Source organism: Desmodus rotundus, chromosome 1, assembly GCF_022682495.2.
Source record: "Desmodus rotundus isolate HL8 chromosome 1, HLdesRot8A.1, whole genome shotgun sequence".
NCBI classification, from domain to species: domain Eukaryota; kingdom Metazoa; phylum Chordata; class Mammalia; order Chiroptera; family Phyllostomidae; genus Desmodus; species Desmodus rotundus.
The window spans coordinates 98,597,570-98,613,134 of record NC_071387.1 but is presented as its reverse complement, the minus strand read 5'-3'; the positions used below and the strand labels follow the sequence as shown (position 1 = coordinate 98,613,134).

At 61.2% G+C, this 15,565-nt stretch overlaps 2 protein-coding genes across 2 annotated transcripts; one reads left to right on the top strand and one right to left on the bottom strand.

Moving 5' to 3' along the window:
* Window positions 1–1,798: 1,798 nt before the first annotated feature.
* C1QTNF8 (C1q and TNF related 8) lies at window positions 1,799–3,278 on the top strand. The gene is made up of 2 exons (XM_024553357.2): window positions 1,799–2,003; window positions 2,728–3,278. The coding sequence occupies exons 1-2, from the start codon at window positions 1,805–1,807 to the stop codon at window positions 3,276–3,278; spliced, it is 750 nt and encodes a 249-aa protein (XP_024409125.2). The 5' UTR covers window positions 1,799–1,804.
* Window positions 3,279–10,592: 7,314 nt separating this feature from the next.
* Window positions 10,593–11,781, bottom strand: SSTR5 (somatostatin receptor 5). The gene has a single exon (XM_024553461.3). The coding sequence runs from the start codon at window positions 11,779–11,781 to the stop codon at window positions 10,672–10,674; it is 1,110 nt and encodes a 369-aa protein (XP_024409229.2). The 3' UTR covers window positions 10,593–10,671.
* Between the last annotated feature and the right edge of the window lie 3,784 nt (window positions 11,782–15,565).

Sequence of the window (15,565 nt, the reverse complement as noted above, 5' to 3'; positions counted from 1 at the left end):
TGCAGACCCTTTGGCAGGTGGACAGCTGGCGGAGGGAGACCAGTGGCAGGCGGCAGGGCCCTGTGAGCCTCCTGCAGGGAGCTCTGAAGCTGGCCAGAGGCCTGTTGGTCTTGGATGGCCCAGGGGAAGCCGTGGGCGCCTTGGGGGCGGGCATGAAAAGGCTCTTTCACAGGCTGCTGGGGCAGTGACGCTGGAGACAGCCAGACAGGCAGCAGCACAGACCGTGAAATGGTAACAGGGAGCATGGGGGCGAGCTGGGTACTCATAGCCACCCCGGGCAGGCTGGGCTTGCAGGAGTCTGTGCTCCCCTCTAGACCCCAACAGGAGGTCTAGGGGCTGGCCAGGTAGCTAGGATGCCCAGGACCCTAGACCGCCAGTGGGATGAGGTAGGGGCTCCAGTGGCACAGGTGGGATCCCCTGGAGACACCCACTCCTGTCAGATCCCTCCATGGGAGGAATCCAGGAGGGGATTACAGGGTCTCCTGGGCTCCAGGGGGTGGAGCAGAGAGGTGGGTGGAGAGGAGGGGGTCCCACCTGCCAGGGAAGCTAAGCTTGAAAGTGGGTCTCAGACCTTCTGTGCAACAGGAAGGACTTTGCCCAGGACTGATGTTCTAGAGGGCTTGCTGGAGGAGGGGGCCTGGGTCTTTGCTCAGCAAGGTTGGGCTACAGGGAGGAGGGACTACCCTCACCTCATACGCCAGCCTTGGCTGAGCCTTCTAGGTACAGCCTCTGGAGAGACCAGGACAGGCAAGGCCCACTTGTGGGGGGGAAACTGAGGCCCAGGGGCATGCAGGGCTCACCCAGGGGCCCCAGTAGCTGCTGGTTGAACTGGGAAGTGGCGCCCTTCCTGGCATGGATGGGCCAGGGGTCAGGGTGTCCCAGAGGAGGGTTTGAGGAGGCAGGAGGCCCAGGACTGGTGGGGGTTAAATACCATCTTTTCCACGACAGGGTGAAGGGTCACATGAGGTAGCCTCCCAAGTAGCCCTGCCTCTCTCCCGTGGGAGCACAGGACGAGGGTGCTGCTCTCTGCCTAGCTGGGCAGCAGGCAGAAACTGCCTCACATGGGCCCCTCCCATCCCGGGCCCCAGGCCCAGCCTCAGGGGTAGGGGCACCGCCCTTCCTTGAAGTTGCCCCAACCCAAGAGCTCTTTGAGGCCACAGGAGGGTGGGGTTTTGAAGGGCTGATTCCGAGCCCCCCTCTGCTGAGGCAGCTCCCGTTGATCTGCCAGGCGTAGGGTCCCCAGCCATGAGGGCTTTGGGGACCAGGGCTGCCAGGCTGCAGGCGGTTAGGGTGCCTGCTACGGTGCAGAGTTAAGGCTCTGGGAGGGATTGGGGCCTACAGAGGGCACAGCCTCTTAGAAGCCTGAGAATACCAGCTCAGACTGGGAAGGGCTGCCAGGGCTGCTTTGCTAAGGCCCCTGGAAGGGCAGGGGAGCGGTCCCCTGCGCAGGCCCCTCAGATGGGTGGTGGCCCTGGTGGACACACAGGAGGATTCTGAGGCCACATCCAGGCCTGGGTGAAAGAGTGTGGGGCTCCATCAGTAGTGTCTGTCAGGGGTGGAGCGCTTAGAATCGGAGAAGGGCGAGCCAGGCTTCTGTCTGGGACAGGATGAGGCTCTGACCCTGCCCACTGCTGCACCTCAAGGGCCCCTAGCTCTGTGACCCACATAGGTCCCATCTGCTGGCTCCCCAGAGAAGGGGGCACAGCTGGCTTCTGTGGGGTCGGGGGACTCAGCGGGGCATCTCCTTTTCAGATGCCCTCCCATTCTCTCCCCTCCACTCCCCATCTCCTAGGCTCTGGCCCAGATGGCGGCACCTGCCCTCCTGCTCCTCCTGGCACTGCCCGCCCAGCCCAGCATGGGGCTGTCCCAGCGGCTGTGTGTGCCCTGCTGCCGCCCGGCCTGGCCCCCAGCTGCCCCCGGCTCATTCACCCCCGGGAGTGACAGGGAGAAGTGGGTGCAGCTGCCCCACGTGCGGCCCACCATCGACATCTCAATCCTCAAAGGTGAGTGTCACAGAGAGGTGGCCCACCCTGTGCCCTGCCTCACGGGGGCACCCACCCTGAGGGACAGGAGAGAGGGGCCAGGAGAGCAGGGCAAAGCTCGGAGGCCCCGATTTATCAGAGTGGCTCTGGGAAGGCACCTGGGGCCCACAGCGAGCCCTGGCTCTTTGCCCCTGACAGCCTTGTAAAAGCCATCAGTTCCCCAGCCGCCCCCTCGAACAGGAGCAAGGTGGCCTGGGAGGGGGCTGTGAAGAGAGGGGACCTGAGGCGCCCTTCAATCTGTTTACCCGCCCTGCGTGGGCCCTCCCAGGCCCAGTGCCCACTGGAGGTGGGGCAGGGAAGGCTGGGACCCCTTGAGAAAAGGCAGCAGAGGCTGAGCTCAAGAGGGCACCATTCTGGGGCTGGACAGCAGGCCACAGGGGGTTGGACTCGAGTAACAATTTCCCAGCCCTCTGGTCTTTCAGAGCCCAGCTCGGACCCTTCCTTGGGCTGCTTCCTGGACTATAGTCATTCCTACTGTTCCACCAACCCCGCTTAATAGTCTGCATGGGCCCCAGAACAGCCACAGCTCCGGGGTGTGGCTCCTCATTGCCCTGTGTGAGGGGTGGGTTAGCATCCATCTTATAGACAAGGAGACAGAGGTTGGGGACATGAGGTCCCTCACGAGGCCAGGTGGTTAGCAAGTGGATCAAGCTCTGACCAGAGGCTTCTGCTTGCTCCCCTGCAGGTGAGAAGGGCGAGACAGGGGTCAGAGGTCGCTCTGGTAGGAGTGGGAAGGAGGGCCCACCAGGATCCCAGGGCCTCCGGGGTCACAAGGGCCAGAAGGGGCAGATGGGGCCGCCCGGCAACCCATGCCAGCGTAGCTACGCGGCCTTCTCAGTGGGCCGGCGTGAGGGGCTGCATAGCACCAAAGCCTTCCAGGCTGTGCCCTTTGACATGGAGCTGGTAAACCTGAATGACGCCTTTGACCTGGTGTCTGGCCACTTCCTCTGCACTGTGCCTGGTGTGTACTTCCTGAGCCTCACTGTGCACACCTGGAATTACAAGGAGACCTACCTGCACATCATGTGCAACCGGCAGGCCACCGCCGTGCTGTACGCGCAGCCCAGCGAGCGCAGCATCATGCAGACCCAGAGCCTGCTGTTGCCACTGACCTCAGGTGACACCGTCTGGGTGCGCATGTTCCAGCGTGACCAAGACAACGCCATCTACGGTGAGCGTGGGGACCTCTACATCACCTTCAGTGGCCACCTGGTCAAGCCTGCCACCGAACTTTAGCTGCCTCAGAGAGACCCACACGCTGCCACTGCCAGCCCTTGACAGCACTCACTCCCCGGACGCCGCAGCCTGACCTCGCCCTCACAGATGAGATTGACGCCGGTAGTGTTTGAGCTGTGACTGTGAGCACTTGCAGACGCTGAGCCGAGGGGTGTGGCAGGAGCAAGAGAGACTCTGGGCTGGTGGGGGTGCGGTGGGCTAGGCGGGGCATCTCTAGATGCTGTGGAGTTTGCCTCCTGGTTGAGCAATCATTTCGCTTATAAAGGGCTGTGCCACCACCACCGCCTTGGAGACATTTGCAAAGCAGCTCCTGGGTGCCAGGCCGGACACTGGGGAGTCCCAGGGTCAAACGCAGGTGCTAGTCCTCTCGGAGCTGATTCTAGCAGGAAACACACAAGATGCCGTGGGTGTTAGAGGGCAGCAAATGGGAGGGGGTGCAAACCTTTGGTGAACACAGAGTCCCACTTGGCACTCCCGGAGTTCCTGTATTTGCCTGGAATGAGCTGCATGGTGGAGGAAGACCATACCTCAATGTGCACCAGAGCCTATGGGAGCCCAGGGAGCCCCAGATCTCACGCTTAGACGCGCTGAAGTTGGGGCCTGGTGCCAAGGAGCAGTCAGTGGGCCCCGGCCCAGCCTGGCAGGCGTGCAGGCGGGTGGAGCTTCCCACGCTCACTGCACAGGAGGCCTCTGTCCACACTGCAGGTTGAAGCCATCAGGCTGCCCCACCCTGCGGTCCTCTCTGAGTCTGTTTGTTTCCTGCCACCTGTCCCCTGGCCACTCCAGAACCTTCTGTCCAGCCCCCCTGGCCCATCACTGCTGCCGCCTCTGAGGGGCCTCCACTGGCATCTCCACCTGTGGCTGCTCCCCCCTGAGCAAGGGTACTGGGGCAGTGAGGCCTTTGGGGCCCTGGCAGGAGCAGTGTCTGGAACCACCAGAGCTTGAGGGGCTGGCTGAGGTCCTGGGCCATGTGGAGGTGGCTGGAGTTGCAGGCTGGCCAGCTGAGCAGGAAATGCCAGAGCCCTCATAGAAGGAGGGTCCTGAGGCCACCAGCCGGGGTGCAGGAAGAGGTAGGAGGTGGCTGGTGGCAGCCCCAAGCCCTTTTCTCCCAACAATGTGCCAGGAGCAGGGTGCCTGCCAAGTGGCCTGGGGCCGCATGGGTGCTGGGCAGGCTCAGGCCTCCCTCCATCCTTACCCACCTTTGGGGCCTAGGGCCCACAAGGGGCCCAGCCTGGCTGGTGCTCCCCTCTTCCCACCCCCACCAGGACCCCAGCCCATCATGAAACAAACCTCACGTGCATCGGGCTCTGGGACTGGGGAACTTTCTCAGGACAATGACCAGCTGATGGGGGGAGGCTAGAAAGGGGTGGGGACCCGCCCCTCCTGTCCCTGCACTGGGGGGTGGGGCACACGGTACAGTGGGAACACAGTAGCCCACCCCTGCTGCCATGCAGCTCAGTTATTCCACAGGAACACAAACCCTTGAGCTGAGGTTGGTCCAGGAGCCTGCCCACCCACTGATGCGCAGAGAGCCGAGGGAGGGGCCCGGGTCACGGAGGGGCCCAGGTCACGACGGCCCAGACAAGTGCAGAAATGGAGGCTGGCAGGGTCCGCAGAACCCCCGGGTGTGTGGTGCTCAGAGCTGGCACTCCATGGACTGGACTGTCCCTCTCGGTGTGGCCTGGACAGAGGACTGCTGTCCTTGCAGGGCCTGTCTGCAAGCGGAGGGCCCTCTGCCAGCTGCCCACCCTGAAGCCTGGGCCTGCAGCCTCCTGAGCAGTGGGCACATCTCCGCACAGCATGGCCCCTGGCTGCGCGTGTCTGCTGATGCCAGCTCCCAGCCTGGCCCACGAGGGCTGTGATGGTGTGACCTTAGGGGTTGCCACCTCAGGCCCCACTGGGCAAGGAAGGCGGGGCTCCTGCAGTCCCAGGCATGAAACCCTCATGTCACACGTTCAGGCCCTGCAGCTCCACAGGGAAGCAGGCCTGGGTGGGGCGGTGATTCCAAACCCCCAGTGCCAGCTCAGGACCCTCCTGCTGGGTCTTGGGTTCAGACACAACAGGACCTTGCCCTGAAAAAGCCACAGTTGAAGTCAGGACAGGCAAGTGTCTGTGCCCTGAGACCCGGCACCTCAGGGAACTCAAAGGGGACACTTGGCAATGGAACCTTGAGGCTGGACCAGGCCCTCCATGGTACATAGCAGGTAGCAGCAAGACTGGGGAGGGGGGCTTCTTATAGCCAAGGACGAGGGGCGAAACATTGTGGGCTGGTGAAGCCAGGCCCTGCTGGAGGCAGGAGGGCTGAGAGGCGCCCGGGGTGCTGAGCTGGGCTGAGCCTCAGGCTGCACTTTGGCCCTTTAGCCTGTGTTGTTTTATGGGTGGGATAGCTGGAAACGCCCAGGGCACCTGGCAACCCGTGGGTGCATCAGGAGCTAGTGCTAATGGGCGACACGGTGGCAGGGAGGGTTCTGCTGTAGAGATAGCGGTGTCTGAACAGGAACGGGTATCTACGGGGGAATTGGAAGGACCATGTCCTCAGTCCTCCTAGACCCTGGACTCCCTCCCACCCTGACCAGGAACCCCAGACCCTCTGTGTGTTGTGGGCCAGCCTGGCCAGGAGGGACCAGGGGGGAGCCTCTGTCTGCCGGCCCCAAACAAAGCCCGCGCTCTTTCCAGCCAGCCTGGCGCTGAGGGCCTCTGCCAGGGCCCTGGAGCAGCAGTGGCGGGGCCTGGAGTGCCGGGCGAGGAGCTGCCCTGGGCAGGGGAAGTCTGCAGGCCGGCAGCCACTCTGCCTCCTTCTAATCTCATGGCATGGACCCAGCCGTTAGAGCGGCCTGGGCAGGCGGGCACCGGGGCGGCCAGGCCAAGCTTCGAGGGGCAGGCCCTGCTCCAAGCTGCCGCCGACTCAGGAGGCCAGAGTGGGTCAGGTCAAGAAGGGCATCTGACCACCTCCAAGTGCCAAAGCCGCCACATCCTCAGTGAATAGGGCTGGTGTGGAGGCGAGTCCCGACTGCGGCCGAGAGCCCGCTGACAGTCCCGGTTCATGCTAGGAGACAGCCCTCTCCCCACAGGGCCAGAGGGTCTAGGATGGGAAGGCAGTGCCGGCATCACCCTCACACCCTCTGGGCTTATTTATTAAAAACGGACACACAAACAGCGACTGAGAACTGCGGGGATGAGGTTGGGGGTGGGGCAGGATGAGGCAAACTCACCCTCTCTGAAAGGTGATAAAGGGCGCCCTTGGTTAGGGGCCAGAGACACGAAAATCAATGAGGCCGGCTGCTGCCCTGACTGCTGAGGGGATGAAAGGGGAGTGAGTCCACCGCAGTCAGAACAGCAGGCAGGAAGCCCCCGCCGCGCGGCTCTGTCGTGATCCGCAATGAACCTGCGGTGCCCTGAGAAACCAGCTGGAGAAGTGAATACAGGGACGGCCCTGCAACCTTCTCCCCAGCGATGGCATCCTGTCTGGGAGCCAACTTATCCATATTAGGTTTGTCCGTGTAGTGGAATTCCAATAAAACATTCATTTAAAAAATTTAGGTGAAATTCATATACCAAAATTTACCATTTTAAAGTGAGTAATCTCAGTGGCCTTTGCACTTCCCCAATGCCGTGCAGCTACCACCTCTATGTCCAGAATATTCTCACGATCCACAAAGAAACCCCATTAGCAGTCGCTCCACAACCGCTCCCCTAGCCCCTCCCCAGCCCCTCCGCCTGTGTGTGCAAATGTAGAGGAAGAAACTCTCTAAGAAAGGGCCTCACCTCCCACCCCAGGCAGGGGTCAGGGGAGGGAGGTTTGCTCAGTGCAGCCCCGCTCCCGTCCCCCACAGGCCCAGGCGGTGCCCTCTGACCTCCGTCAGCACAAACCTGGCAGATGCACAGCTGCGACCTCATCTCCAGATACATGCAGAGCCTGAAGGAGGGGTGAGAAGGTGCGCCTGGCACCGGGAGGAGCAAGGTGCCTGGAGCAGGGTGAGAGCCCCAAGACAGGGCGAGGCAGGGAGGGGGACCCTCCTCAGGCCCCTAGGCAGTCACAGGACCTTCAAGGTAAGGCTCCCACCTGGGCAGAGCCCTACCATTCAATGTCACTCGGTTATTCATTCAACAAAACACCCTTCAGAGCTGTGGTAGCTAGACCAGCCCTCAGGAGCCAGGATGGCATCGGCCAGTCTATAGAGGGCAGGCAGTGCCCTTGGCCTCAATGGAGGGGAGGTGGCAGCTGGGCTTGGGGAGGCAACCCTGCCCCCGAGGCCAGGTGGAGGAGGGGTGGATCCTGGATCCAGCTGTCTCTCCAGGTCCCTATCTCCATCCAGCCCTGAGATCCATGGTTCCACAGGAAGCCTGATAAGTGAGCAGTGAAGATCCTATTTTCAATGTCATTCAATTGCTCTGGCACCCCCTAAGGACATCACAGATCTCTGTGGCCCCGGGTTCCTGTGGTAAGACCTTCCTGATGTCCCCCCTTCCTCGGCTTGTTGCTCTGCCCCAGGCCTCCTGTGGGGGTGGGCCTTCCTGACCCCTGCTCAGGACTCCACCCAGGGCTCCCAACGTCACTGGTGTGCTAATGGGGGTTGGGCTGGGAATGCAGCTTCAACCAACCCCAGGGCAGGCTGGCCTTGGTCTCCCTCATCGTGGGGTTACAGCACCTCCTCTGCCTGAGGGGGCTAGGCTGCCACTGTGCCACACTCCCACCCTGTGCCCAGCCCTGCCAGGCAAACAGACCCCTCCTGCCTCTGCGCCCCACCCCAGGGCAACCTCATCCTGCCCCCGGGGGCCGGATTTCCTGAGCAAGGTCATTGTGGAAGCCACTGGAGCCAATAAAACCCATCGATGCAGAGGGAGAGCCCATAAAACAGGTCACCTTTCCCAGAGGGTATGTGCTCTGTGCCACCCCGCCCGCCCCACTCAGGGCTGGGACCGGGACCTACAAGCAGGGTGGCGGCTCTGTGGTCCCCCAGCTGTCTCCAGCTTGTGCTGGGTGTGGGAGGGCTGCAGCCAGGCCCAGCCAAATCCCCAGGTCCCCAGGTCCATTGTTTCGGATCCACTGGCTCCCTGGGCTCACGCTCCCCCGGGACACTGCTGCTCCGTCCATGACAGGCCTCGGGGGGTCCTTATTCTCTCCCACTCAGTGGCCCGCCCTCGCCTGAGCACCAGCATCTGCTACAATGGCCGCCTCTCCCCGGCTCCCACCCAGACCCGGGTCCATGGGCTGCACGGAGTGCCCTGGAACATCCCACAGGCTCCTCACCGACTGGGTCCATCAGGCCCCGTGTGCACACGCGCACACTCACAGCCCGCTCAGGCAGGAACAGATCAGGGTGCTGCCGGCATCTGTCCTCCCCACGTGGGCACTCTCAGTTGGCATGGCCCGGGAGGGGGCTGGCGCACTCGAATTGGTTGGGAGAAATTGATCTGGGCAGAGATTTCCGAGCCATCTGCTGACTCCCAGAGTCATTCTGAGGGCTGCGCTTCGCATTCAGATCCAAAGGGAGGCCTGACCGAGGGGTGCCGACAGCAGGTTGGACCGAGGGCACCTACCCCTCCCTCCCGGGGATGCTGGTCCTCAGGGCAGGTGAAGGTGGGTTTAGCCACCAGCTCCCCGTGACTCCAGTCTCAGGTTCTGTGGGCCCCACAAGGAGGAGCTGCCCCTGCTCCCTGGAACTGAGCCCAGGAGTGGCAGAGACAGCCTGGATCCCTCAAGGCAGCCAGCCAAGGACAGGGGACCCAAACAAGCTCCTCCCCAATCCCTTGAGGCCAAATTCAGATCCTATCCCTCCCAGGAAGTGAGAGGAGCCCCCTGCCCAGCCCCAAGGCAAATGCACATCAATTCTTTTAACCCCTATTGTTTACACCTTCCACTGTGGTATCTTCTAAGTGTCCACCGATCACTGGCTGAGTGTTTGCCCACCTCCCCCTACCCGCGCGCTCTGATTTGCGCCGGCTCCTTGGCTCCAGGGACAATATTTGCTTTGGGAAGGAGTCAAACATTTATTCTGTAATTTATTCAGGAGAGTGGTTTTCAAACTCTAGCGCCCTCAATTCGCCACTGTTTCCAAGGTTTGGCCTCTGCCTGGGGTCAGTGGCAAGACCCAGGGCTTTCTCCCACCCAACAAGGCTCCCGTGCTCCCCCTGCCCACCTGAGGGTTAGGGTCCTGCTCTGGGCTGCAGAGGAAGCTCAGGTGAGGTGGCATTCATCAGGGCTGTCCCAGGCAGGGGGTCTGCAGGTTGAGTGAGGCCCTATACCCTGGACCTTTCTGTCCAGCCCTGGGTAGGGGCCCAGGGCACTCAGGGCCCCAGCAAGGCCTGGGCAGGCATCTTCTCTGGGACCCAGCTGTGGACCTGGGTGGTGGGAGTTGCTGGCATTTCTGGAAGGTGGATGGGACCACTCCAGTCTGGGGGACTCAGACATTCCTGGCATTTGCTGGCGTTTGCATCCACCCACGCAGCCTTTTCCAGCCTGCTGCTATTTGCACTGAGAGGCTGCTCCCCACACTGCTGTTTGGATATTTCTCCTCTTCTGCTCTCATCTCCGCTCCCTCTGCAGCCCAAAGGCCCTGCTGAAAGCAGGGGAGGTAACTGTAAGTTCCCGTGTCCTCACCTGCCCCCTTCCCAGGACAGCCTCTGCCGGTGACCCAGGCCCCCTGCCCTGAGCCCCTCTGGACACCTGTGCTCCTACCCATTCACCCAGAAACCTGGGGGCTGACTCTTCACCCCCCAAGCTCAGCTTCTCCCTCTCCCTCTGCACTTGCCGCCTTCCCCACCCACTCTGACCACTGAACCCATAGTCCCCATTCCTTGCTCCCCTCACTGGGGACTGTGGCTAGAAGGAAGGGAGACGGAGCAGCAGAGGTGAGCCATCACCCTCTCTCACCGCCCTGGGGGCATTTGCAGCTTCTGTTCCTCTCACCTGCCATGTCTCAAGTCAACAAGCTCCCAGGTGCCAGGAGCCAGGGGGCACAGGCCAGAGCCCAGCACATTCGGAGTCTTTAGTTTCACAGTGTGGCACTTGGCGCTGATCAGGTGGCACAGGGCTGACCCGAGGAGGGACACACGTGGCAAGAGGGTGGAGGCTGGGAGGCTGACACCGGCTGGGGCAGGACTGAAAGGTCGAGATGCCCTGACCATTGCCTGGGACCCCTGAGCCGGTGCCCCTGCCCCCACCACCTAAGGCCCTGGAACCCCTGCCTGCGCAACAAGAACAGACAGGTGGAAGTGGCAGCTCATCACTGCAGGGCCACCCACAGCCTCACACCAGGCAGCTGCCCTCACACCGTGGAGAGTGTTCAGGTTCCTGGGGAGCAGGTCCCCACATCTCAGAGAAGGGCTTGGCCTAGCGAGAAACCCAGACCAGGCGGGGGTGGGGGCTGCCAGGTACGTCGGCCAGCGGCCCTCACAGTCTACTGGTCTGCATGAGCCCATCGGCCTCTGAGCTGCATGCGGCCAAAGTGGCCTCCTGTAGCTGGCTGCTCTTCTCGGGCCGTGGCTCCGTGGCATCCACATCCTCAGCACCATAGCCCTTTCGGAAGCACAGAACCTTCCGGAAGCTCTGGCGGAAGTTGTCAGAGAGGAAGCCATAGAGCACAGGATTGGCGCAGCTGTTGGCATAGGACAGGATGACCACGAAGAAGTAGGCACCAGCGGCAGCGGGCTCCTCGGGCAGGACGACGGCCAGGTTGACGATGTTGATGATGAAGAAGGGCAGCCAGCAGCCCACGAACACCAGCACCACCACCACCACCATGCGCGTCACCTTGCGCTCCGAGCGCCGCCTCGCGGAGCCCACACGCACGCCCGAGGCCTTCACCTTCACCACGATGAGCAGGTAGCACAGGCAGATGACCAGCAGCGGCCCGAAGAAGCCCAGAACAGATGTGTAGATGATGAAGATGGCGCCCCACAGACCCACGGGCTCCGGCCAGCTGAGATTGCAGGTGTCCCAGCCCTCCTGGATGTCCGCGAAGACCACCAGCGGCAGAGACATGAGCAGGGAGAAGGCCCAGACCGCAGCGCTGGCCAGCTTGGCCACCCGTGGGCGGCGCCACCGCGTGGAGCGGATGGGGTGGACGACAGCCAGGTAGCGGTCCACGCTCATCACGGTCAGGCAGAAGATGCTGGTGAACTGGTTGACACCGTCCAGCGTCATGACCAGGCGGCACAGCACAGGGCCGAAGGGCCAGTAGGAGACGGCGTTCTGCGTGGCCAGGAAGGGCAGCCCCAGCATGAGGAGCACGTCGGCCACCGCCAGGTTGAGGATGTAGATGTTGGTGACAGTCTTCATCTTGGCGTGGCGCAGCACCACGTAGATGACCAGCGCGTTGCCGCCCAGCCCCACCGCGCACACCAGCAGGTAGAGGACCGGCACCACGACGGCTCGGGCTCCCGGCGAGGGCGCCGGTCCTGCCGCTGTCCCATTCCCGCCGCCTCCACCTGTCTGCCACTCTGCGGCCACTGAGGAGGTATTCCAGCTGTCTGGTCTGGAGGTGGGGAACGGAGGCTCCATGGCCACCAAGGGCAGAACACTGTCCTTTCTGCAGTGGAAGAGGGGAGGATGCGGGTAATTAATGGGACGGCCAGGCACTTCCTCCCCCTCCCCCCGCCCACCCCGGGAGGCGCAGGATTACCTTACCCCAGTAGTAGGGTAAACATGATTATTCATGTGCGACTTGGCTGGGAATCACATTAAGCAAATAGTTTGGAAAACGAGCCCAGAGAGGAAGGAACAAGGGGACAGCGGCCCTGAGTTGAGACACCGACGTATCGACATATTGTCTGTTGATGGCTTGCGGAGACCTGACCATCCCTGTATCCCCCACCTTTCCGGGGTGGTCCGTCTCATCTCAGCATCACTATTCCAACCTCACAGGTAAGGGACTGAGTATGACAGGCGTCACCTCCTCAGGGACCCTCAGGGACCCTCCCCAGGGTCAAGAGGAATAATTAGCAGGCCAAGACATTGGCTGGGCACAGCAGGCCCTTCACATCCAAGACGCCACCTGGAAGTGCGGCAATGCCCGCTGAGCCCTGCTCTCCTGTGTGACCCCAAAGCTGGACTCTGGGTAGCCCCCCATAGCCAGCAGGAGGGTGCCAGGCCTTTCGCACGGCAAGGAGCTAGACCTCAGGCTGCAGAGGCTTTGCCGGTGTCCACCTGGTTCCCACGAACACCATCCCCTGGTAAGTGGCATCTGTGTCATCCCCACAGAGCCCCAGCCATGTGGTCCCAGAGCCGCTGGTTTCCCTGCCCCCCCACAGCTGCCAGCCAGCCTGCTCGCCGCAGGGTTCAGGGTGAATGTTCCCGGGCGAGGAAAGGACCTGAGAGACTGCTGCACGATGCGCTGTCACTGCAGCGGGAGGGCTCGCTCCACGTGCTCTGTGGTGGGGGCATCGCCTCCACAGCTGTGGCAGCCTTTCTCCAGAAGGGACCTCCACACATGTAGTAAATAAGGGGACACACGGTGGGCAGAGCAATTGCGGCTAATGGTAGCCCGTGCCGCAGGCCGGGGGAAATGCGTGCGTGTGCGGGAGAGAGGCCGGACACTGGGAGACAGTGCGGAAGGGGACAGTTTGGGGAGAGCGGGTTGGAAGGAAAGACTGCAGCTGTGTGCGTGGGATTTTACAGAGAGAGAGCTGAGGCAAAGACCGGAAACGTTAACATCTGCCGTTCAAGGTCATGGGCGTGCATGTATTTGTTGCAGAGTTTTTGTGCTTTTCTGTATGTTTGAAATAGTTTATAAAAATGGCAATGCTCAAGAGAAAACAAACACCTCCACTGGCCAGAGAGAGAGAAGAAAAGGGACAGAAGTGTGACTGGTGCCTTGGGCCCCCAGGGGATGGGGCGTTAGTAAGGGGGACGCCCGGTAAGGTCCTGAAAGGGGCTGGAAAGGGCAGTGATGACCCAGCCAGGGTCACTCAGGCCCAGCAGCTCCCTAGAGCCCTGCTCAGCTGACCCACAGTGCCCCCGAGTCTAGTCCGGAGTGGGGGAAGCAACTGAAATCTGACGGGTGAGTGGTGGGGGCAGGGGGGGCCCAGAACACTGACAAGGACAGCAACTCTGTCCCCGGGGGGACACACCCGACTTGAAGTCGGCCTGGCAGATTCATTTCAGGTTAATAATATTACAATGTAACAAGCATGTCTAAGGTATGTTCAATGTGTTTAAGATGCTCAATTAGGCATGGATGAAAATATTGTGAAATAAATCAGGCTCTGTCTAAGACGTAAATGAATAGGTATGTATTTTTGAAAATTACAACTCTTGGGTGTGAAAAATCACCATTTGGAAAAAAGCTGTACCCAGTCTGGATGCAGTTGAAGAGAGGACCGGCGAACCAGAAAAGGAGCGGAGGGAGTTCCCCAGAACATGGTGGGGAGGAGAGGGGGCTGCAGGGGGCTCCGAGCACTGGGAGGGGCACAGACCCACTAGTCAGAGAGGACCCCTGCGGAATCGACTCAAGACAAGGGGCCTGCTCAGAAGCACACACCTGTCCCAAACAGAGTAAAGTAAGTACAAAATAGCACCAGAGTCGACCTACGAGCACCAAGAACAATGTTTCGGGCAGACAAGAGGAAACCCGCGGGGAGTGGGGAGCTGGGACCAGGACAGGCTCGGCTCTGCAGCTACAGGAGCCACAGGCACTGCAGGGAGAGGAAAACTGTTGCCCGGATTCCTTGCCAGGAGGGGAAAGAGACATTTTCTGGTTTTGCTGAATTTGCTGCTCCTGGTGCTGAGCACTGCTTGCTGGGTGGTGTGACCTGGTGTGAGGCATGTGACAAAAACTCTATTCAAAAGAGGCAAAAGTATGTGTTTGGGGACAATTGCATTTCAAGACAAAGGGGCCCCTTGGGCAGCGCTCAAGCCCTCAGGCAGCAGGGGTGCTGTGACGTTGGGAGAGCTCACACTTCCCCAGGGTGTGCCCATCTGGGAGGAGGGTCTCTCGCACCCTTCAAGAAGTGCTGCCTACAGGCTCGTTCCTGCAAGAAGGGAGTCGGCTGTTCCCCACGCCTGATGCATGGAGGCCCTTCCTCGCATGTGAAGAAATACCCTAGGAATTTGAGGCCCATCCTGCATGGGACCCAAGCGGGCATGGTGGGGAGAAGGAGCCCTCCAAAGGTGTTCTGTTCACCGATGGTGGGGGCAGGGGGTCTGACGCATTGGGGTCTGGGCTTCCAGGCACGCTGTGGCTGAATGTGCCTTTGATTCTAAATTAGACACACGCCACGTCTTCATGGAGCTCTCAGCTGCCCTGAGGCTGCTGTTAGGCACCAGGCTGCCCTGAACCCGAAGTGGGCAGAGCAGGCTGCCAGCCCCTGCCACCCTCCCAAACACCCCACCTCCCGTGTTAGACTCAAGAGCAGTGCAGAACAAAATTAGGCCGCTATTACTGTGCCTGCCTCTTGGAACATAATTTCACAGAGCCATTATTCAGAAGTGGCAATCTTAGTCACAGAAATTACACACTCATGGGAAAATTGTCTCTGGAGCCCTTTCCCCTATGGGTGAGGAGTCAGTGGGGATGCTGTGGAATTGACCGTGAGCCAATGCGGGGGTCTTTCTCACTCAGAGCTCCCACCAGGAGGGGACCGCACACCCACTGGTGTGGTGCCGATAACCAAGCCCAACACTGCAGCCCCTGCCACAGTATACCCCCCCCCCCCCCATGGGCCTGGTGATCTTGGGTAAGTCCTGCCACTTCTCTGAGCCCTGGCTTCCTGCAATAAGCAACTACTATAAAATACAACCTTGCTGAACAGACCAAACAAACTCAGTGTGCAGGATGCTGCCTGCAGTGGCGGGTACACAGCGGGTTCTCCGTAACCCAGCATCTCCTCCCCAACGTCAGGGAATGTGTCTGCCCGGGGTTCCTTGGGGAAGAGGACAGAGCCTTCCCTGGGGGCTGGGGCCAGAGACAGGCCTCAGAGCTCAGTGCTCCATGCCTGAGCTAGGTCCAGCCTGTGCCTCTCCAACCTCTCCCGGCTAGCCCATCGTCCACCAGGGCGGCTGCAGAGTGGAGAGGATGTGGAAACCTCCTACACGCTTTATCTCAGAGCCCACACCTCCCTGGGAGGTAGCGGACCCACAGGTTCTGCCGCCACTGATGTGGAGCAGGGCAAATGTGGGGACGTCCTGGGTAAGAGAATGGCCCCCAGCACCCAACACAGGCCTGCCTCCTCCAGCACAAGCTTTCCCACCTCTGCTTCGTCTCACAGAGAGGGCGCACTCCTGCCCTCCCCCAACACACGCCCTCTGTCCTGGGGCAGCCTGTGGTCAGGGCCCAGATTCCTTCCTC